The sequence below is a fragment of the Kryptolebias marmoratus genome, linkage group LG24, assembly GCF_001649575.2.
Source record: "Kryptolebias marmoratus isolate JLee-2015 linkage group LG24, ASM164957v2, whole genome shotgun sequence".
Lineage (NCBI taxonomy): Eukaryota > Metazoa > Chordata > Actinopteri > Cyprinodontiformes > Rivulidae > Kryptolebias > Kryptolebias marmoratus.
In genome coordinates this window covers 3,135,581-3,157,795 of record NC_051453.1, presented here as the reverse complement: position 1 = coordinate 3,157,795, position 22,215 = coordinate 3,135,581, and the positions used below count along the sequence as shown (strand labels likewise).

General features: G+C 39.1%; 2 protein-coding genes across 2 annotated transcripts; one reads left to right on the top strand and one right to left on the bottom strand.

The window, feature by feature from the left end:
* The first annotated feature begins 28 nt into the window (after positions 1 to 28).
* Positions 29 to 7,227, top strand: mcoln3b (mucolipin TRP cation channel 3b). The gene is made up of 14 exons (XM_017420540.3): positions 29 to 204; positions 591 to 814; positions 908 to 1,075; positions 1,424 to 1,577; positions 2,726 to 2,801; positions 2,889 to 2,985; positions 3,243 to 3,342; positions 3,440 to 3,552; positions 4,340 to 4,489; positions 4,607 to 4,708; positions 5,392 to 5,514; positions 5,604 to 5,810; positions 5,912 to 6,042; positions 6,183 to 7,227. The coding sequence occupies exons 2-14, from the start codon at positions 593 to 595 to the stop codon at positions 6,220 to 6,222; spliced, it is 1,683 nt and encodes a 560-aa protein (XP_017276029.1). The 5' UTR covers positions 29 to 204; positions 591 to 592; the 3' UTR covers positions 6,223 to 7,227.
* On the bottom strand, positions 6,931 to 21,737 carry LOC108238440 (G-protein-signaling modulator 2). Its single transcript, XM_017420539.3, has 15 exons — positions 21,551 to 21,737; positions 14,097 to 14,318; positions 13,728 to 13,863; positions 13,309 to 13,448; positions 12,079 to 12,202; positions 11,741 to 11,856; positions 11,035 to 11,190; positions 10,309 to 10,417; positions 9,957 to 10,104; positions 9,728 to 9,792; positions 9,381 to 9,563; positions 8,563 to 8,704; positions 7,903 to 8,088; positions 7,713 to 7,828; positions 6,931 to 7,516 (listed from the first exon to the last, which is right to left on the bottom strand). The coding sequence occupies exons 2-15, from the start codon at positions 14,315 to 14,317 to the stop codon at positions 7,349 to 7,351; spliced, it is 2,010 nt and encodes a 669-aa protein (XP_017276028.1). The 5' UTR covers position 14,318; positions 21,551 to 21,737; the 3' UTR covers positions 6,931 to 7,348.
* Positions 21,738 to 22,215: the final 478 nt, after the last annotated feature.

Sequence of the window (22,215 nt, the reverse complement as noted above, 5' to 3'; positions counted from 1 at the left end):
CAGATCCCAGCGCTGCCGTGACGTCACATGAGTGGAATTTCGGAAGCTCTGTCGACTCCAGTCTGTCCTGTCATGACTCTCTCAGTAAAACAATAACTTTTGTCCTGTTTAGTATCGAAACGAAGACTTTTTGAGTCGGAGTTTGTCTTGTACACGGCGGTGGGTGCTGTGATAGCAGACTGAACTGCTGCCTGCGGGACATAGGTAACATTTTCCTACATTACGAATAATGAATAATTGACATTTGTTCCGGATAGTTGTTTTTGGGATTGCTGTGCATTATTAATAGTGTTTATTACTAGTTCTTTCTCTGTCTTTGCCTTTATATAACATTTTATTAATACGTAAAGTTTATGAAAGCAAATGTCTTGTGCCAATGATTGCCTTTAATCTATTTCCTTATTCTCGGAACAAAGTAAACCAACCAACTAAACCGGAAACCGGTTCCTACTTTCGTTTGGTTTCTCGCCTATGATGATTTGTTTTTAATTTCTTTTACTGCTATGCTATAAGCTTTTCTGTCACAGTTTATGAATTTCTGTTTCCCTCCAGTGTTTTCATCTAAATAACAGATATTGCAATAATTTCAGCCATGGAGGAGTCCAGTGATGTGTATGATGCTTATAACATCAATAACCCCAATCCCTGCGAAGACCACCAGCCCCACAACGTGGAGGATCTGGTCGAAGTGGACTGCCTCAGAAGGAAGATCAAGTACTACTTCATGAACCCGTGTGAGAAGTACCACGCGAGGGGACGCAAACCGTGGAAACTCGTACTGCAGATTGTCAAAATTGCCATTATTACCATCCAGGTGGGTGGACTAACAATCTCAAGTTGAGCCAGAATAACCGTGCTCCTGTCACGCCTGCTCAGCGTTCGGCTTCTCATTTTCGCCCCATTGCAGCTGGTGTCTTTTGGGCTGAGCAACCAGCTGGTTGTTACCTTCAAGGAAGAAAGTCTGATGTCTTTCCAGCACCTCTTCTTGAAGGATTTTGCTGACGGAGACATTGATACGTACGCTCTATACAGACAGGCGGACGTTTACGATCACATTGAATACATTATCACTCAGGTGAGAGAATTGTACTGCTTGGAAGAAACAGGAAATAGCCAAGACTGACTTTCTGTACATTATTGGCGTATTTTGATGAAGTGGCATGACAGATCTTCTCCTTTTGCTTTGTGCCACTGTGAATTATTGTTGGATTTTTACAACTCTGCAAACTTACGTGACATAAAAACTTGAAGACTTATCATGTGATTGCTCACATCCTGAGTTTGCCCTTTACTAGGATGGTGCAAATCTGTCAACAAAATACGTAAATCAAATCTGCTGAGTTCTGTCTCTGCTTATTTTTCTCCCACATATTGTCAAAAGGAATCGATGGTGTTATAACACTTTTTAACTGCTTATTTACAGTACGGGCTTCTGCACAACAACACAGTGGGAAATCTCGAATACGACAGAAATGGCAGCTCTTACACCCCCCTGAAACTGTGTCAGGCGTTCTACAGGAACGGTAGCATCAATCCTGGAACTGAGACCTTCGAGATTGATGCTCAGGTGGAAACAGGTAAGCACGATTATTGCTGCATCATTAAATTCAACCTAAACCTACTTTTTTTTCCTGTACAGTGTAGAACAAAATTGATGAGGACAAAAACATGAAATAACTCATAAAACAATGCATTAAATCAAGAGGCTGCCATCTTAAATGCGGTCGACTCTAAAAATTAATCAGCTGTAGACGTACATCCAATGATTAATTCCTAAAAGTCTCATTAAAACCCAAACCAGTGGTTCATAAAGCATTTAGCTAACAAGCAGACATCGTTGACTCTAAATATTTAATAGCAAATTTCCAACTAAGATTTTGTGCATTCTTGGATATGTGTTGGGGATCAATCTTAGCTACTACCACAGCACTTTTTAGCACAACTAGATGAGTGTTTTCCGAAGATCAAGCTGGAAAAAAAGCATCTTATGATTAACTGTTTGGAGGAAACTATGAATCAGACCATGTTCAACAAAAATAAAACACCACAGGAAAAAAAAAGGAAGTAGAGAACGATGTGATTTATAGGGAAGGAATATTACAGCCAATGAAAAAGTTAAGTCCACAGTTTGGTTCTTTTAGATGTCATTTGTTTGTGAAAAGAAGATAAAGTAAAATAATTAATTGTGTTTACAGTATATGGCTGGAAGAAGGACTAACAGTCAGGATTCCCTTTGTTGGTCACACACTTGGAGATTTATTTAGACACCATAATTTCCTGTTTCTGCTCATGATTTCATGTGGTTTGAGTTTGGTAGGACTATCATTTATTTATTTATTTTTACACACCCAGGCTCAGTAAAAGAGCTGTTTTACTAAGAAGCAGATGCATCAAGTGCTTCCTCGTAATACCTGGCATCATAATCACTACAACTACTTCAGCAAAGATTAAACGACAAACACAACTAACAGGTTAACACAAGTTGGACCTTCTTCAGGACTGTTGGAGGAGCTCCAGATGGAGGAGGTGTAAAAAAACAGGAACTACCTTTTTAAAATTTACACTTAACTCTTAGTTTTAATGGCATCAGCAGGTTCTAGACTTTCAGACATGCTGAGAGTGAAAGACTGCTGCATAATTGTGTTTTTGTTTTGTTTTTAAAGAAAACTTCTCATGTTTGTGTTTCATTTATTGATTTTTTTTCTTTATTGTCTGTCTTTAACAGAATGCCTTGAAGTTTATCCCATGCATTCTCTATCGCCACGTGACACACTTCAGAACTTAAAACTGTATTTCAAAAGGTTTGTAGGAAACGTTCTCATGCACCTTTGACTGAAAGCAGCATCATTTTTCTCCCCTGCTGCTGACCTACCTGCTCTGTCTTCCAGGATGCTTTCTGTGACGATCACGTTCATTCTCAAGGGCATAAATTTACAAACTGTGCGATATCGAGAGCTGCCAGACTGCTATGACTTCACTGTTCTTGTATGTCACTTAACCTGTTTTTCAACTTTGTTAAACACAAGTTATTGACAGAAGAAAGACTCAAAACAAACTCCTTGAACTTTACCATAACCCAAACAGAGATTAGGAAGTGATTTCTGTGTTTATGTTTTATGAACACAAATAAGAGAAGTGTAAAGAAAGGATTCTGAAACCCACTTTCTAATATTTGCGTAGTTTCACATTAGCTTCTCCTGGCAGATCTTTATTGTTTTTCTCATCTATCTTCTGGTCAACAGATCACTTTCAACAACCACGCTCACAGTGGCAGGATAAAGGTCGACCTGGATGCTGATGTAAACATTAATGAATGCAACGAGTGGAAAGTGAACGGAGCCTGTAAGTTCACCCAGCTGCTCTCACGGATCATCACATGCATGAGTGGAAAGCTCTGTTGAAGTCGTTTTGCTCTGAAACATTTTCTTTCTTCCATCAGCTGCTAAAAACCTTTACCTGACGGTGCTGTTCGACTGCATCATCATAATAACCTGCATCACCTCATCTGTACTCTGCACACGCTCAGTGATAAAAGGGGTTCTGTTGATGCTTGTGAGTAAAATAAAATCACCTGGTGCTTTGTTTATGCAGAAGCTATCGATTGTGTCAAATAAATAAGATTCATGTGTATTTGTATTATGTAAAAGCACTAAATAACTAGAGAAACTGCATTTTCTGCAAAACAAAACAACAAACCTGCTGAGTGCTGAATGAATTTGCTGAAGAAACTGAAACTGAGAAGTTAAAGCTGAAAGAAGTAGAACATTAGCTGAATACTATGAATAACCACAGGCTAGCTAAAAGCTAAATATTTCAAAATGCTAGCCAAAAGGTAAGCCACTAGGTAAAAGCAACAAAAGGCTAACTAAATGCTAAAAACTAAAACCTGCAAAACGGCAGCTCAAGACTAAAAGTAACAGAAGAGAACAAAAACAGAGCAGGTATTCTAAAGCAGATTAGAAATTTTAGATTTTAACCTTTGAATAAAGTCACTTTTACTTAATTTAATAATGAAAAAAAGTACTTTTGGGTACATATGAGAGCATACTTGTTATGTTATTTGTTTTACTGTAGATGGGTACTACCTGTTTCTACTTGTCTAACTCACATGTCTTAAAGTTAAACAGGATCAGTTTAAGTCATGCATGAGTTACTGGTTGAAATGTAATAAGCTGCTAATTGTTGGGAGTGACCTCTTGGTCTTAACTCGTCTCTTGAACTTTGGTTTGTTGTGATTTGTGTGGATTTCTCACGCTGTCTCCTGTCGTTAATGCATTTAATGCTCAGTCAGATTTTGCTGCTGACTTCCTCATCGAGTGTTTTATTATGCTGTAAACAGGAGTATGTCCACCACTGCAACAAACACTGTGGTAAAGACGTGCCATGGTCGGACAAGTTGGAGTTCGTGAGCGGTTGGTATATCCTGATCATCTTCAGCGACACACTGACCATCACAGGCTCAATTCTCAAGATCGAAATTCAGACTAAGGTAAAAAGCATTTGTGTGGTGGCTGCCTTATATTTCAGTCAGGTTGTTTGGAAACTGCATTGTTCATCAGGATGTCTCTTCATGTCCCCTGCCATGTTTTTGGACTTTTTTTTTTAGGTCCTCACAAGCTACGATGTGTGCAGCATCTTCCTCGGCTTAGGCACCATGTTTGTTTGGATTGGCGTCATCCGCTATATGGGCTACTTCAGGAAGTATAATGTGAGCTCAGAGTTCACTTATTGAACAGAGGAAATGATAATTAGATTTGAATATTGCATTCAAGTTCAGTGGATCAAAAATTCCTTGTATTGATTCTCACTTTTGTGTGATCAAAATGAAAAAGATTAGACAAATGTTGGCGGAATAAAAACATTAATTTCCCTTAGGTGATTAATGAATAAAGTAGCCATTCATTCTTTCATTCACTGAGTAAATATAAATATATCTCATATACATCAATGATTAATTTGTTCTTCATACAGAAATGTTTAGGACTGAATCTTTTACATCTTATAAGCAGCACTTTATTAGGCTGTGATTTGTCTCCAGCCTCTATTGCAACAATATCCTGCTTAGATTTAAGAGTTGGGGTTAAATGTTCTCTGTCAAATAAACAACATAGTTGCAGCTTACTCTTTTATTCTTGCAGTCAGTGAATATAAAACCTCACTTTTAAAGGGGAACATGTCTCACAATATAAAAACTTTGGCATCGAATGAAGCACAGGTTACTTAAATACAAAAAATAATATTTGTAGTTATGAAATGCTTCTTTTAAAGAACCATCCATGAAATTTACACCCACTTATAAAAGCAAACCTCCATATGTTCTTGAAAAGAAAAAGCAGAGGTACAATTCAAACAGTGGTCCTAAATTTATGATGGATTTTTGTCTATTTTCAGATTCTTATTGTGACACTCAGGACAGCTTTTCCAAATGTTATTCGTTTCATCTGCTGCGCTGGAATAATCTACCTGAGTTACCTTTTCTGTGGCTGGATTGTTATTGGTCCGTATCATGAGAAGGTAAGATGTTCCATCGGGTTAAACTGATCATGCTCTTAGTTTGATTAGAATGGTTGATAATAACCTGAATATTTGCGACCCTGTTTCAGTTCCGGAGCTTGAACACCGGCTCAGAGTGCCTGTTCTCGCTGATCAACGGAGACGATATGTTTCCCACCTTTAAGAACATGAAGCAGAAGAGCACGCTGGTGTGGCTTTTCAGCAGAGTTTACATCTATACCTTTGTGTCACTCTTCATTTACATGATCCTCAGCCTTTTCATCACCATTATCACTGACACATACTACACAATCAAGGTGAGTTTATAACTCACAACCCTGTATTTATGGATTGTTTGACATTTACTCCTTGATTATTGAAGTCATAACAACTGTTTGCCTGATTTTTTTTCTTTTAGCAACAGCAGCAAAGTGGAGTCCCGACGTCAGAGCTTCAAAGGTTCCTGTCAGTGTGCACAGATCTGCCTAAATCTGGAGTTTACAGACTTGACCAGACCAACAACTGCCTCATTAGCTGCTGCATCAGCAGGTAAGATTAGAGCTTTCTGTCAGGTTGTTTCTTTCCTCCTCCCTCAGATAATGGTGAATATGTTAGTACTTTAAATGCCCTCAGCTGCTCATCACAGTAGCTCTAATGGAAACTAAGCGGCACCATTTTTCTCATTCCAGATGCAAGAAGCGTCATGAGAGGCTGACGTCAGAACCATAGCAGTTTTTTAACAGAAACATTACATGCTTGTAGTATTTACACTACAAGTTTGTAATTATTGTGCACTTTATACTTTTAGATTCAGTAAAAGGGAGCTTTTGATCGGGTGAAGGAACATTTCTTGTCAGTGTTAAAAAGACTCGACTCGTTGGTGTCGGTTTGATGCATTGGACTGGAAAGTACCTTTTAAATGCACTTTGTTAATAAAGTAGATACAAAAAAAGATATAATAAACTTTAAATGGCATTGTCACTTGGAAAACACAATGTTGCACATTTGTGTGAATCATGAATAAATAAATATGCTGAAATGTAAATTGCGTTTTTATTTCTCCTCTGTCAGGAGAAAGTGTCAGTATAAAAAAAAAATTATGCTTCACCCCGCACACTTTAATCTTCTGTAGAAGCTCGTTACAATGTTGAAAAATTCCATTTTGGTTTATAGTAATAAAATAACCCATAAAACCTTTAACACAGTAAAAGTGACAGTCTTTAAATCTCTGGAAGCAATATCCAGAAGCTGATACTGTAAGTGACTCCACCACTCGGCTGAAGAGCTGAAGAGCTCATTTCAGAGGAAGAGATCGGCCATTTGAGGTCAGTTTAAACAGAAGTGATACACTTTTACAACTACATTTCATCTTAAGGGTGCAAGACAGAACATGCATTTTCAAGGTCGCTTTCCCGTGAAACCTCATCTTGTCCATAATCAAAGAAAAGTAACATTTTTTTTTATTTTCCTAACAATGTTGGAATACAGATTGTCTGATTTGAAGCACCACATCGCACCGTTTGTATAAATGACTTGATGCAAGCCTCCAGAAAAAGAGTTTGATGCTAAAAGCAGTCAGTTTGTGACCTAAAAGGAAAGCAGTGTAATAAAAACCAAGTTCAACAACCTTTAATTATATATATATATTTATAAAAAGTTCTGATCACAGTTTCTGTTCTTGCTTGATTCCTTTTAGAAATTCATGTAGTCCACACCAACTTGCAGGAATGTCATCAGGACAATCCAAAAAGGCAGAAATCATATTATGGGTTACAAAAGCAAAAAAAAAGGTCATAAAAAAGCTTGGCTACTTCATTTGACATCTGATAAAAAGGTGGCAAATCTCTTCCTGTGGTCAGCCTGGTTTGGTTTGACTGTTATCAGAGGGGGGCGGCACCCGCTGCTCCTCCATCCGGTTGGCCTGAGAACGCAGAATGAGACTAAAGAAATCCTCGTCTGGGACCGTTGGTCCCTTCGTTGTTGGACGGGGAGCAGCACACCTCTGGTCGTTCAGTCTGGAGCCCTGAAACAGTGCAGGCAGTAAGCTCACAAGTTACAACAAAAGGTTTAAAATTAAACAACCTGCTGAAAAATAAGTATTCTTTGCAATTACTCAAATTTCCTTGAATTTTTCGGTTTTATTTTACATGAAGTTGTCGTATTTTTAAAACAACGATTATGACAGGTTTTGGTTCTGGGTGTCTGGGCTTCTGTCTCACCTGGCACTTCACTAACATGTTGAAGAAGACATCGTCTCCTTCAGGCTGATCAGCATGGTCCACGAGATGACTGTACAGGGAGGGTGTGTGACTTGTGTTTGCACCGGGAGTTCGAGCTGTGAAGCGAAACAAGCGTCTCTCAACATGTCCGCTGGGATTTCAGAGGGCTTGACCAAGAAGTCATTCTTACCTTGTGACGGGGCTGGCTCTGTGTTGGAGGTGGAGGGTATATGTGGCGGGCTGCAGGTGCTGAGACGTAAGCCAGGAAAATGGCTGAGGCTGGCTCGTTGGTCGTCTAGACGACGGGCCTGGGAGCTGGCCAGCAGCTCCAGGAAATGTCCAGGATCCTGTGATGACGTTTCGTCTTTTAAAGAAGCTGAAGACAGATAATTAGTAAGCAAGAAACTACTTTTAATCACCTACACACACATTTACATTTGTTGAAAGGAAGTACAGGAAATGTGGGACAGTTAATACATTCAGTTTAAGGAAACTTTCACCCAAAACAATTAAGCTGAAATTAAATCCTGTTCCTCTTTGAGCACGTCTGCTGGGAGAAGATTGATTGGTTTGTTGTTACACAAGAGCAAAACAAGAACAAATGTAGAGCTGAACGATTTTGGGTGGAATATTACTGTATCTAATCACACAAACAACACAGAGGATGGAAACGGCACGGCACGCATTTGTGGATATGTTGCATTCACACCATATGAGCTGGAGGAGAGTTTATTAAAAGATCCTCCTTTTATGTTTAATAAGGAAAGTATATGATCGGTATTTAGCCTTGAAAGGAAAAAATAAAGTGACGTATGGTGTGAATGCTTCAGAAAACACAGGGCAGACTCACGTTTCTCTACAGGTAAGTTAGAGGAGGGAGGGGGATGGCTCTGGCCATCCAGTGTACACCTTTGGTCGTCCATTCGGTTGCCCTGGAAACGAGAGAGGAGGTCGAAAAAGCTGTCCTCTCCTATAGTGTCCTGTGGCCTCGACTATGGTGTTAAAATAAACAAAAACAAGCCGGTTTAGTCAGATTATTCAGTAAAGTACAGTTCATTAGCTCAAAGAGAAGACCACTGATTTAATTGTTGCTCAGTTAATAGTTTTGTTTTTGGAAAATATTATTAGAAATGAGAAACAATGGATGTCTTCATTGATGTGTCAATAATTTACACTGATGTTATTTTTCTTTTTTGATTTTTTTCAGCTTTTAATCAAAATGACTTTGTTACCCATATAAATTAAGTTAAAAAAATCCTACAATTAAAAAACTGGGGCAAAAAGAAAAGTGAACTTTGCAGAATTTGTATGGATATGATAATAAGAACTGACAGTTTTTTTATTGTTAGAATTTGCCCAACTTAATGTTTTTACTTACTTGTGAGCATACTTACTGAAGTATGCACATAATTTCTAGGACTATTCAACCATAATTAGATGCAAATTTATCTCTAATAAAAGTCAGTTTCTATGTTTAGAATAAAAATAACGAGCTTTTTGATGCCACAAGTCTTAGACCAGTTTAATTTGATGTAATATAAGTCACGTTTTGAACACGAGTTAATGATCAATAATCCTAAATTGCCTCATTACATTTTCTAAATACTCAGTGAGGAAAACCCTCTTTCGGGTGAGGCATTTTAATAAGCTCCAGGAAATGAAGAATACCTTCGGAGACACTGGTGAATCCAGCTCAGAATCTGTGTGCTCGCTCTGGTCTTCCTCCTGATCTTTAGAAGAGGATTTGCTTTTCTTCAGCGTCTTGCCTCTCAGTCGGTGAAAGAGGAAAAGCTTGGTGGATGCTTTTATTGTGTTTTTTGATGACCCAGCTAACAGGTTCTCCTCCCAGTCCTACACAGACAAGGTGTTCAGCTACACAAACCTCTGAAAGATTCATGCTGGCATTCTTGTTTTATTCACCATCGTAGATGATGTGTTGAACAGATTATGATTGTTTTTAGACTGCAGTTTATTGGAGACTTAAACATTTCTACTGTGACGAATGTCAAACATACTTGGTTTGGTGATGAAGCTCCTCTTTGAGGTTTGTCAAGACTCCGGTTCTGTTCCAGATTGACCCCTGAAACAAACACAAACCTTCAAGTTCTGTCCAACACTTTAACAAGTGGCAGCAAACATTTAGAAAAGCACTAAAACAAAGTAGGAGCTCTATGAGGACAGGATCCTTTAACTACCTCCTGGCAGATATCTTGCTAGAAATGCTCAGCAGAAGCACGGAGTTACCTGACAGGTTGGGGTAACCCGCTGCAACGGGGGAGCAGTTGGTGTTACCGAAGATGTGAGGCATGCCGGAGTTTGACTTCAGGCTTACAACCAGCCGTAGGTCCGACAAGTTCATCCTGGCTGTCAGCTCGCTGCTTTTATCTCCAGTCTGCACCAGTGACAAGAAAGGAAAAAAATGCCATTGGGTTTAGTTAATGTTTGGCTCCTAACTTACGCACTGTTGACTTTCCCCAAACAAATAAAATAGTTGTTTCAGATTCTGCAGTTCACTGCATGACCACTAGGTGGAGGTGTGGCTCAATCAGAGACTACAAAATGGCCTACGAGACAGGAGGAAACTATAAACAGTCACCTCTTTGGCAATTTCCAGATGTTTTTCAGCAAAGTGCATGGCCTGCTCGTGATCCCCCAGGGCGGTGTGGGCATTTCCTAAGCTCCAGTACGCTCGTCCCTCACCCACTCTGCACAGAGACACGGCGAGAAACTTTAACTGACATGCAAGAATGAGTTCTTATCAAAATATCAGCGTACAACTGCAACAACTTCAAACATGGGCCTTTTTTGTTTGTTTTTTTAACAGCTGGGATCCAAAAATGTTGTGTTTATCATAATTTTACATCTGTGTGTACATTCCATGGGGCCTACAAAAACTCATACATTTTGTCTGAATGCAGTCACATTTTTCCACGAGTTAAAAGAAATAATCCCCCCCAAAAAAATAGAGTGCACCTATTTCCTTTTTCCTATATTTTCAATGCTTTTTCTCAAGATTTTAAAAGGAGAAGAGGTCTTTTTACCAGTCTTCAAAGAAACGTAAAAATTATAAACACACACGTGTCTCTAAATATTATATGTGACCATTATTACTGTTTGATAATGAGTGATATTTAGCATGTGTGCAAAATAAAACCTTTCATATCATCTTTTTAACTGTATAATGGGTAATAGGAGTGACACTGGATAATTGCACCCATTTAATTTAGCAGTTCAGGAGCCACCCACATGCAGACTGTGCACGCTCTTTACATTTCAAAGAAAGTTACAGGAAGGCCGACAACAAATGGCCTCAGTAGTATACCGGTCATTGAGATCCTGAGCAATGACCAGATGTTTGACGTGATAATCTATGGCTCTCTCGTAGTCCTGCAGGAGCGTGTAGGTGTTGCCCAGACTGTAACAAGCCTGCGCCTCCACTGCTTTATCCTTCAGAAGCCGGGCCAGCTGCAGCGTCCTCCTGAGAGGAAAAGAGGAAAGAGAGAGGGAAAGTCAAATAATGTTCATGGTTGGTGCAGGAAAAAGAGACTTATCAGTCTATTTCTTTCATTTCAGCCTGTTATTTTCAGGAAAATGTTGGTACCAGGGGTTATAAAAGCAAACTTAATAAAATGGTCTCTTATTTTTAAACAAAAACACATTCATAACTAATTCAATTTGGTTAAACATGTTAGAACATTTTAAAGAATATCATTTTGCAATTAGATATGTAGTGACATTTATTACTGTGTAATAAACATTAAAATAGTACCTAACCTTATCTTAGCCCTGTGTATTGACTGTATACTGCTGTAAACAAGGGTTAAAAAGCACAAAATCTCCTTCACTGTTAGAGCGATGAACTTATTTCCCAGTGTAAAATATTTAGATTTAATGTGATTTATGTTCTCTGATTGCATGTTCAGAAGTTTCCCCTTGTGTTCCTGCAGCCAGTGGTTTTGTGTCCATCTATAAGCAGCCTATCAGAGGTAGGCGAGGCGAAAATGACACTGAACCTCATATTTACTCACTTGTAGTGACCGGCCGCCACCTCAAACTGGCCGAGGAATATGTGTGCGTTGCCAAGATTGCAGTGGGCTCTCCGCTCTGCAGACTTATCCCCAAACTCTTTAGCAACAAGAAGCCGCTGCACAACAAGAACAACAGCGGGATGCAAATTATTGCCAGTGAGTCCACTAATAAGAAAACATTCTCAGCTAATGAAGGCAGAAAATAAACTTTTTATGGTCATTCAGTGAAAAGAACAATCTGAAAATGAAAACTCATCAATAACTATTTGCCCAGAAGGAAAACAAAATGATTAAGAGGTCTCCTTTATCATAATAAATTGTTAAAACAAACAACTTACCTTTTCATGTGCAGCCACCGCACTTTCAAAGTCACCCAGGAGATAGTACGTGTTCCCGAGGTTCCCATAGGTGCGACCCTGAGCTGCACGGTCGCTAAACTCCTTCACCATACAAAGGTTTGCTCTTTGGAATACAAACAAACAAACAAAATGTTGTCACTGACATGTTGCACTGTTGCACCTTTATTCCAACTTGCCGTTCTGCATGAAATTTACAGAGAAGGGAAGAAGGCCATTGCTGTTCTGTTTAACTGCAGAACCAAATCAGTGTTTAAAAACACAACCCTTCTGAGAGGCATTGCACCGCGTTTATCTGGTTCAGAGTAAAGGCTGCAAAGTGAGGGGTCTTTTGTCAGGAAAGACTTCAATACCAAACTTTGAGTAAATTAACAAGGTGTTCTGAAGTTTGCTCAACAGTAGCTGTGTTGGCTTAATTTTTAATCAAAATGACAGTAAAATTGGTCAGCTTGACTCACCCACTTGTTAAAACAAAAGTATCTTGGCATCCTTATGCATTCGCTCGACCTTTTTGCTTTGCACAGCTTCCCAAACCTGAGTTTCCCAGCTGCTGATTTTAAGAACTCAAAAAACAGATGGAACAATATAAAATGTAGCTACTCTTGCTCATGTTGTGGTGCTGTTGGGTTTTATGCTTTGCCATGCATAAAAAAAAAGACCAAAAAGAAGTTCATTAAAGTGCTCCCTAATTTGTGGTGGAGTGAAACTGAGTGTTCTTTCTTTATTTTTTAATGATTTTCAGGCTTTAGTTTCTGTGAAATCTGTTGCCGTCTTCCTCCTCCAGTCAACTGTAAACTATTTAACATTTTTGCAGAACGTCATTTTCCAGTGTTAGGTGTGGTTAGCTTTTGTGGAGAACTGCATGCAAGCCCATCTGTGTTGGTTCAATCCTGGGGTGAGAGCAGCACAGATGTGTTTGAATGTACTACAGTGAATTCTACTAAAATGTTAGGGAACAGACTGAGTAAGAAAATAAGAGAATTTCACAATTATTTTTATGTGGAAGCAGTTATTTCGCAAAAGACCATACAGCACACCTAATGACACACATGATGCAGTATTTTATTTTAGGCTTTTGGCAATTTAGTGAGTGAGCATTTTAATAAAAGTATATTTTGAGGTGATCACTGATTCCTCTGCTGATGCTTTGGACAGTCACACCTCTGTATAATCTCACAATTTGTGTAGATTTAAGCAGAAATAGGAACTCACTCATAGTACTGTGCAGCCTTTCTGAGGGCAGTCCTAGCCTCCTCTGGAAACTCTCCTGGCTCACCTCCACTCCAGCAGATGCTCTTGCCCTTGGCGTGGTAAACGTTTCCGAAATTATACAGTGCTCGAGCCTGCCCAACCTACAACATGCACAGCAGAAACCAGAGCGACTGTGGCTGTAATTATATACTTAAAATACACTGACATCTTGTTTGCATGCTGGCTGGCAACTTTAATGGCTGTACAGCTGAAAACGGATGAATCCATTTGTTTTAATCAAACGGCCTTTTAGACATCAGACAAGAGTTGAACTTTCACTGACAAATTGCTGAAAAAGTAATTTAACTTGTTTTATATGTTTTCCTGCTGGTAAACAGCTCTTGTTCGAAGACAAGACAAGAAAAAAAAACACCACCTACCTTATCATAAATGGCTCTTGTGATGTCCAAATGTCTTTGGCAACAAATCAGTGCTTCATCATATCGTCCTAAAAGCTTTAATGTGTTCCCCAGGTTGCCGCTGGCTTTAGCTTCACCGAGTTCATCTCCAATTGTTCTGGAATTACAAAAAACAGACATCAGGAGATCCACAAAGTGTGCCAGCATGAAAACACTAAGACACAAGGGCCACGAAAATAACTTCAATTAGGTCTAGGTTTTCCTGAATTTATTCAAAACATATTGTTAGACTGTATTTGTGTACACATTAGTTACCTCCAGTAAAGAATTACAACAAGCCTGAGTGGAACTGGGACAATAAAATAAAATAAAAATGAAAAAAAAACACACCTGGTAAGTGTGAGGTCATGTCGATGGTATTCTAGGGCTTTATTATACTCTTGTAGGTGAAAGTAAGCATTTCCTAGCTGGCTGTAGATGGCGCTGAGGATTTGAAGGTCTTCTGTTCCAACTTGTATGGCCGACTCAAAGTAGTACACACCTGAACGATAGTCACTTGTCTTACAGAGCCGCTCACCTTCAAGAGCCAGGTCCAAGCATGATGCCTCCATCCTGCAAACACATGACATATAAAAGCTGAATCGAGAGGATTCCAAGTTTTCTTTACCATAAATTTAAACAATATGGTTTTAAAGGTTGTATCTCCCTTGGTTGAAACTGTTGGCAAACAGCAAACAGGAGACTCCTAAATGTACTGAAACATTTGTGGGGGTTCTTAGTTATCTCACATGAGTTGCAGAAGCTTGCAGCCATGTTGGTTCAAATTTGAACAGGTTTAAAACAAATTGTGCAACAAGTTTTCTCTCAAATGTGAAATAACGTGCCCGGCCCACAGTACAGTTTTGAGCTGCAGTTGTAAAACAGGCACCTCTTTTAAGCATCTTTTCTTAAAATAAACGATCATGCAAATTAATGATTGCATGGAGGTCTGCTCTGATGCTTCACACAGAAGATATTTTCTCACAACACTCCGAATACAACAAAGAGAGAAACAGTAAATGAAAAGGAGGGGGAAAAAAAAGCCAAACAGACACAAGAGCTATAAAATCCAAAATAGGATAAAGCATTTCCTGCCTTGACCACCAAGCACTAAAAACACCATGCTTCCTCTGGAATAAAAATGTGTACCTTACAATTTCACATGAACACAAAGTAAGCTCAGATGTGTCTGTGGTCAGGTCCACTATTTTAGAACCTCCTTTGTCTTTTGAAAGTGTCAAACCAAAATCCTAAAGCTTGAAACCACCGTGACAGGAAATCGTACATCCCATAACACTCACGCACACAGAAAGCAATGGTTTCAGCCATCGGGTCTCTTCTAGATGCAAAAAGGCATCAGATAGTTCAATCATTAGAAAAATGACCTGAAAAAGCCACAAAAGACTTTGCTGATTATTAATCACAAGCATCAAGCCCACTTTCTTACAGCCAAAGGCTCATTTTGTCTCATTCAGCTGAAACCTGACTGACAAACAGGGAATATGTGCACAGATTCATTCATCTCTGGTTTCAAAACACAGAGATGGTAAATACCCCAGTAAAACTTCCCAATCACATTTCTTACAGACGTCTTCACCAAGCTAAGAACTTGTGCTAAAGGTGCACAAACCAGAGTCTTCACCTTGGTTTGATTCTCCGAGCGAATGCAAAGGAAGACCTGCGATGATGCAACTTGCACACGTTTAAATGGGTTATTATGCATGCAGTCACAGGAACATCCACACAAACAACAAAATCTGTGACACAATAACCATCAGAACAATGTGAAAACTAACATTTTACCCAGATCAACAGGGAGGAAGAGAACAGATAGAGAACAAATTGTAAATGAAATGTTTTCTGACTGTAGATAACAAATTAACGTGTGCAGCCCTGTGAGAAAGCCTGTTTGGCCTGTTTTTGTGTGAAAGCTGCTGGAGCCTCTCATCTGACACATGCAGCTTTGATGTGGATTCATTTGCCTAATCACTGTGGGTCTTTCGGACCGTGGAGGAAATACTGACAACCAGCACTTTAAAGGGAGCTTTAGTCCCAGAGACAAAAAGTATTTGTCAACTAGGAAGCTCTGTGACTCCCTTCATAGATGTGCTCTGAGAGAGAGGAACATTTAGGAATCACATCTCAGTTAGCGGAAGCCCAAAATACAAGATGATTCCTTTTAAAACTCATCTTCCACTCTCTCTTTCTGCACTTTGGATGCAGCCAGATCTGCCACAAGCCACAGTGAAATCCAGCATGTCTGAATCTGTTGCAGGTGATTAGACGAGTTCTCAGTACTCGTGGGTCACACCAACTGGGATTCTGTCTTCACTTTAATCCCAACCACTCACCAGTAAAATGTTATGACTATATCCACCACAGACAGACATGTAAACACCACCCAAAATACTTGAAACCATCTTTGTGTTGTTTTCTCCAACAGCAGGTGTGTCCAGCATTCCAATTTTGCCACAATTCTGCATACACACACACACACACACACACACACGCGATCCTAAAAAGGTATAAACAATCCGAGCTGTGGCTGCGTGATGCCAGATGAAAAGGTGAGTAAACCCATGCGATTACTTCAGAACACTGTAAAACAAATCCAGTCATGCAGAGGATTCACTCTTCTGCAATGCAAGGACAAAAAAATCTGAATTTACTTCTTATGAATTATAGAGACAAAATGTTCAAAAGCAATTTCACAAACAGAGATTTATTGTTGCTGACTAATCTTAAAATAAACTATGAGAGTCTAGACTAAAGTTTGTCTTTCCTTCATATATTAATAAAAAAAATGATAGTTTCGAACTACTGTTGCTTTAAGGCACAGAATATTCCCAAGCAGCAAATAAAGTTCTCCCTTTATAGATGACCTCTGACCTCTTTAGAAAGAAGACTTTTTACTGAGAACTACAACTTCTAGACTGGTTGCATGTCCTCTCTGCATGCATCCAGCTCCTCCATTAAACTCTGCTAATGCTTAAGGAAGTGATTGGGTAAGGTTAGGGTTAAGCTCTGCCACTTCCAGCAGTAAAGACCTTGTTTCTGCAGAAGGAACACATTTTTAAGTCCAGTACAGGAATAACAATTCCAGTCCATGACTGTATAAATTAATAATATTTAGTCTTCTAGAACTACATGCACCTAGTTTGCATAAACTCACGTTGGCAGCAGGGGCAGAAGTGTTAAATCTCAGCTGAACAGCAAAGATCTTTTTTCTGAAACTGACTCTGAACGTAAACCTTCCAGAGAAGGTTTAGCTCTGCAAATTTCTAAATGTTGCTGTATTGTTGGGTTATTTTTTTAAAATAAGCTTACTACAAAAGCATACAAAGACAAGTCGTACGAAGTACATTTAGTTTAAATCTTCAGATAAAACTTAAAAAAAAGAATCACTTTGTTTTATTTTACAAACATGCTTTACGGCACCACAAGGAAATCTGCTTCTGTCTCATAGTGAGGTAATAATCCAAACAAAAGCTCAGATACGTACCTGTTGCCTTTCCCCATTCTGATGCACTCAATGAAGGCTGAGACAACGGACATTTCAGGCTTCTCTATCACCCTCTGGAGCAAATGTTGCTTTTTCTGCAGAACACCATTTTCTTCCTTCATGTACATGCACATAACGTATTCAGCCACTGGGTGGTAAATTAAAAAAAAAATAAAAATAAAAACTCCCCTTGGATCGCTTGCTTTCTCTATGAGCACCTTGCTAACTGGTTGTCACGGCAAAACAAAAGACTTAATCCTCTCAGCGTTCAAACTGACCTTAATGGCCAAGTGCCGGTCAGGGAGACCTCTGGCTGAGGTGAATACGGATTAACACCAGATTGTTACGGAGTAGAAAGTACTTAAAGTAAGAGCAGTGTGCCAGGTTGCCATGTTTAGCGGATTGATGGGTTTCTCTGACAAGAACCCACTGGTAACCTCATCGATAAGTCACCTGATGGCATGTGTCAGATCCAATTAGTCCAGGATTCAGTGGTAATTAGAGCCATGTTGAGTGCCTCAAGGTTATTTGTTCAACGCTGCCTGAAATAGGAAGCAGGTTCAGCCTTAATGGATGACATTTTACTGCTGACCTTTCAAACAATTTTGCCTGGATCATAATTTGCATATTAATGAGAATAAACTCCATAATAGCCAGTAATTCTTTGGGCATTCTCCACAGGAGCTTAATAAGATATCAAGTATGGCAACCTGAAATACAACCACACTATTACAACACCTATCCCAAACCAGCTGGTAACTTGACTGTTGACAATCCAGAGAAATCCACTTACTTGGACCAATAAGTCCTCTACGGTGAGAAAAATCTGTTGCTTACCTACAAGTTGTTGTGCAACAGTAAAGCTACGACTTCAGTTGACTACGAGACAAGTAAATCATTATATAACAAGGCAAGAACTGCAAATAACCCAATGTTAGTGCAGATGGAAGTAAGAGTCAGATAATTAATTTCTAAATGCAGTTTTTTCTATAAAAGCTATTGAAAACAGGTATTTTTAGTACAGCTGCTCAAAGTCATTTAGTATTTCCTCCCAGTGGGAACGCACAGAATTATAAATATATATCTGACATATTCCTGTCGAATGTGCCCTGCCAGATATGTCCAAGTTACAACTAGACCAGCGAACACCTGGTTATCAGATTATATCATTAACCTGCAGGGTAAAGTCAGTTATTTGCAGCGCAGCCAGACACAGAGAAAGGAATTCATTCAGGGGATAAATGAGGTTGTAGTTTGCTGACTTGATGGGACTTGTACGCATTGCTTTCAACGACTACGAGGTGATGCAATTTATTTTTCTACTCACGAAGCGTTCCCATACATAATTTATATGTAGGTACGCTGAAGTTCAGCCTCTTAATAATGTACTGAGGAACAGGCTTTCTGTAAAATTCCTACCAGCGAAGACATTGCACAACATTAGACACGAGGAATCAAAGAAACTGTAACAACAGCCTACAATCAGGTGCTCATTCTTACAACAATTTACGTTTTTCCATGAAATGTGAGGCATAAACGGGAACTCCTGTAGTCTACCTCGAATTATTCATCAGTTAGTCAATGATGAGTCATGTGACAGTCACAGGTAAACGTAAAACACACAAACTCATTGTGCAAATACAGTCAAAGTTTGAAAGATAGCATTATTTCTTCAATCTGCATTAATTTAACTTTGAATATCCATATTAAAAGCAAAAAAAAGGTAAATACCCATGTTAAGTAAACACAATTCAGTAAAATTCATTGTGTGAATCGGCTAATTGTACTAATGTTTAATGCATTTAAGAATCTACAGCATCAATTGTAGCTAATTCAGCTAAACTAAATAAAATCCAAGTACTAATAATTATTTTAGCTAATAAAACTCACAGAGTATTCAGTCTATTAACTTTGTCAAAATATTTCTCAGATCACACAGATCTATTTCAAAGACAATAAACACACACTGTACCTCTAAGGAACATAAAATAAAAGCTCCCTGTCCTATAGCAGTTGTGACAGAAGCCCAGGTGAACACAACCAGGGAATGGTCCACATGATGAGCTCCTGTCAGCCGCTAAACTCAAAGTCATCAAAGTTATCAGGAAACTAATGACAGTCAGCTTTCACATCATTTCTGTCTCGTCTCTTACTTTGGGACTGATGCTCATGGGAAAGTCTGAACAGTCGTACTCAGGTTTATGTATCTGTGATGGCAAAAACAAAACAAAAACAAATAAATAAATAACACAATTAACCAAAGACTGGAGGATGCAGGTGGTGATAGGCTTGATTCAGCACTGCTTCGTATAACTCATAGGATTTGTCGTGTCCTGGATGACTGAGATTCTGCACCAGCACTTCTACACATTATGCATTCAAAGCACACTTACTTGTAAAACTGTCCGAGTGTCAACCCCCCCATACACACACACACACACACAGTCAGCCTCTCCACTCTGAGCTCTGAGACAATGGAGGAAGGACTTATGCTGTGCAGGCCACATTCCAACAAATGTGTCAAAACAGAAACTTGAGATTAAACAAAGTTCCTGTTTTGAGATCATTGAGTTTCTCTCTCTCTCTCACACACACACACACACACACACACACACACACACACACACACACACACACACACAGGGCTGCACTGGTTTGCCTCTGTGTTGATGTGAATGGGTCTACTTATGCTATGACCTCATTCTCCGACTGAAGTGTTTTCACCCCCAGAAAAATAAACTGTCTGTGTGAATTTCTTTGATTGCATAACTTTCCGTGAACTCCGGCGCAGAGCACAAAACTCCGAAAGGAAGCAGACAGCAGGATGACTAATAAATACATCGAGCTCAAAGACAAATACATCTGGAGGACATTTTAAAACCAAGTTTCAAATTTAACTCATAAAAAGGTTTTTTGTGAATTTATTTGTCTCACCTAAATGTTTTTAGATTTTTAATCCTAACTGCCACTCATGTAGCAAGTAGTGAAAATAATACTACTTAGGTTTGCTTTTTTGATTTATTTTTATTTTAACCTATTACTTCTCAACAGAAGAACTTCAAATGTAGTTACAACAAACCTGAGCGGCTAAGTGAATGAAAATAACAAACAACACACAGGTTGAGTGTTTGACCTCAAACTTCTAAATTAATGCTCTCATGTCCAGAAAAAAGAAACATATATTTATTAAAATGTCACCTTTAAAGAGATGCCACAACCAAAACTGCAAATGTTACTTGATTTTATCTTTCAGTGTCACAAAAAGATTAAAATAAAAGGGTCCTGCGTGTAGAAAATTTGATATAAAAAAAGAGTAAAAGGAAAAAAGGGAACTTTCTTGGAAAGGCCTTGCTCAGAAACCCAAACTTCATTTAGTCACATACTTGTTTAATAAAAGGCCTAATGTGGTTTCTTTAAAATGAATCCGCCCCGGCAGACACAGATGAACTGATGCTCTGCAGAGATAAATATCTCCCCTTTTTGATGAAAACCCTCATTAGAGACTTTAACTCAACCCCACCTTGGGAAAGATGGAAAAACTTAGTTTCAACACCATGAACTGCTCAGCAGCCTCTAATTACTGTCTAAACTAAATTAGTTGAGTAAGTTTGAGTTTTAACGCCCACCGCCAAACTGCAAGAGGTGGGCGATCATGTTTTGTTTCTGTCTCATGAACCAGTGGGACTTTAATGACATTTTCAGGAAACAATGATTAAATGTAGATTCTGATGAACTTTTAGAGTCAACTTGATTCAAGATGGCTGCCACAAACTCACCCTAAAAAACAAACAAACAAACAAACAGAAATGGATTTATAAATCCTGACAACATCAGAGCTGACAGATTATAAAACAGCTGTTTAAAGAGAAATACTACTTAGAGTTAGCTGCCTGTTAGTAAAATATCTCAAACTACTGGACAAATTAGAAGGAAACTTTCAGGAAGTAATCAGAACAACTGCAGCCAGTCCAACAGATAATCAACATTTACTAACAAAGTTTGATTTTACTCTTAAACTCTGGCATGAAAGGCGGCGGGTGATATGCATTCCTTCAACGACTGCCAGCTGTAACCTTGTTTTGATTGATTTATTTATTTTTCCTCAGCACATGACGCAAAGTCTTGGTGGCTTTGACTGTTTGGAGAGTTTAGTCCTCACAGAAAGCAGGAGCTGAGTCAGTTCAGCGCAAACATGCTGCGGCGCGCAGGAAAACTTTCCGTCTCATGGTGACAAATACGCGCTCCTCCTGAAGAAATGCAAACAACTCACAGGAAGGAAAAACGACCCATGCACCAAACTTACCCCAAAGTGAGAACCCCAAAAACATCCAAAAGCAAACAAACAAAGTGAGCTTGATTCCAGCCTCTCCTCCGCTCAGAAGTCTTTTGGAGGCTCCTCCTCGCGCTCACAATCTGACTCCAATTAGGAGAGACCGCACTTCAGCTGCTGCCTTCAGGAGCCGTGGGACGTTTTGGCTTCTCTGGTGAAGGCGGTCGAACACTTGGGCTTTAAGTGACGCGTCAAGGAGGGGAAGGAGAGTAAACTCCCACTGAGTCACACTGAAGCCAGGAAGTTTCACCAAACTTCAACTGATTCAGCAGGAAAAAACAAAACAAAAACAAAGAAACCTGAGGCAGGAGTGAGATCTGAAGCTCTCTGCTGCCCTCTGCTGCTCAAACTTATTGTTGATTATTTCATTCATACAAATTAAGAACAAATCGTCGCTGTGTTGTTTAAACAAAACAGCTACCCTGAGAATATATTTTGATGTATTTTTTAAAAGCAGCACTTTCAAAATAAAAGTGTCTTTATGAAGTTCTTGACAGATAAGAAAAAAAAGTCAACACAATAAGATGATAAAAAGAGTAAATTTATTTGGTTAATACACTTATATACTAGCTTTTGAGCCAATTAAGCACATTCTGTCCCCTCATTTGCCCATCCAACACTACTACATCTCTGCAAAG

Excerpts from the sequence above, each read along its gene's own strand:
- mcoln3b (XM_017420540.3), top strand. The coding sequence starts at position 593 with ATGGAGGAGTCCAGTGATGTGTATGATGCTTATAACATCAATAACCCC. Across the intron at positions 2,802-2,888 it reads TTAAAACTGTATTTCAAAAG|GATGCTTTCTGTGACGATCA; the intron begins GTTTGTAGGAAA and ends TCTGTCTTCCAG. Across the intron at positions 6,043-6,182 it reads ATTAGCTGCTGCATCAGCAG|ATGCAAGAAGCGTCATGAGA; the intron begins GTAAGATTAGAG and ends TTCTCATTCCAG.
- LOC108238440 (XM_017420539.3), bottom strand. The coding sequence starts at position 14,317 with ATGGAGGCATCATGCTTGGACCTGGCTCTTGAAGGTGAGCGGCTCTGT. Across the intron at positions 9,564-9,727 it reads GAGCTTCATCACCAAACCAA|GACTGGGAGGAGAACCTGTT; the intron begins GTATGTTTGACA and ends TTGTCTGTGTAG. Across the intron at positions 7,829-7,902 it reads AGAGCCAGCCCCGTCACAAG|CTCGAACTCCCGGTGCAAAC; the intron begins GTAAGAATGACT and ends TTCGCTTCACAG.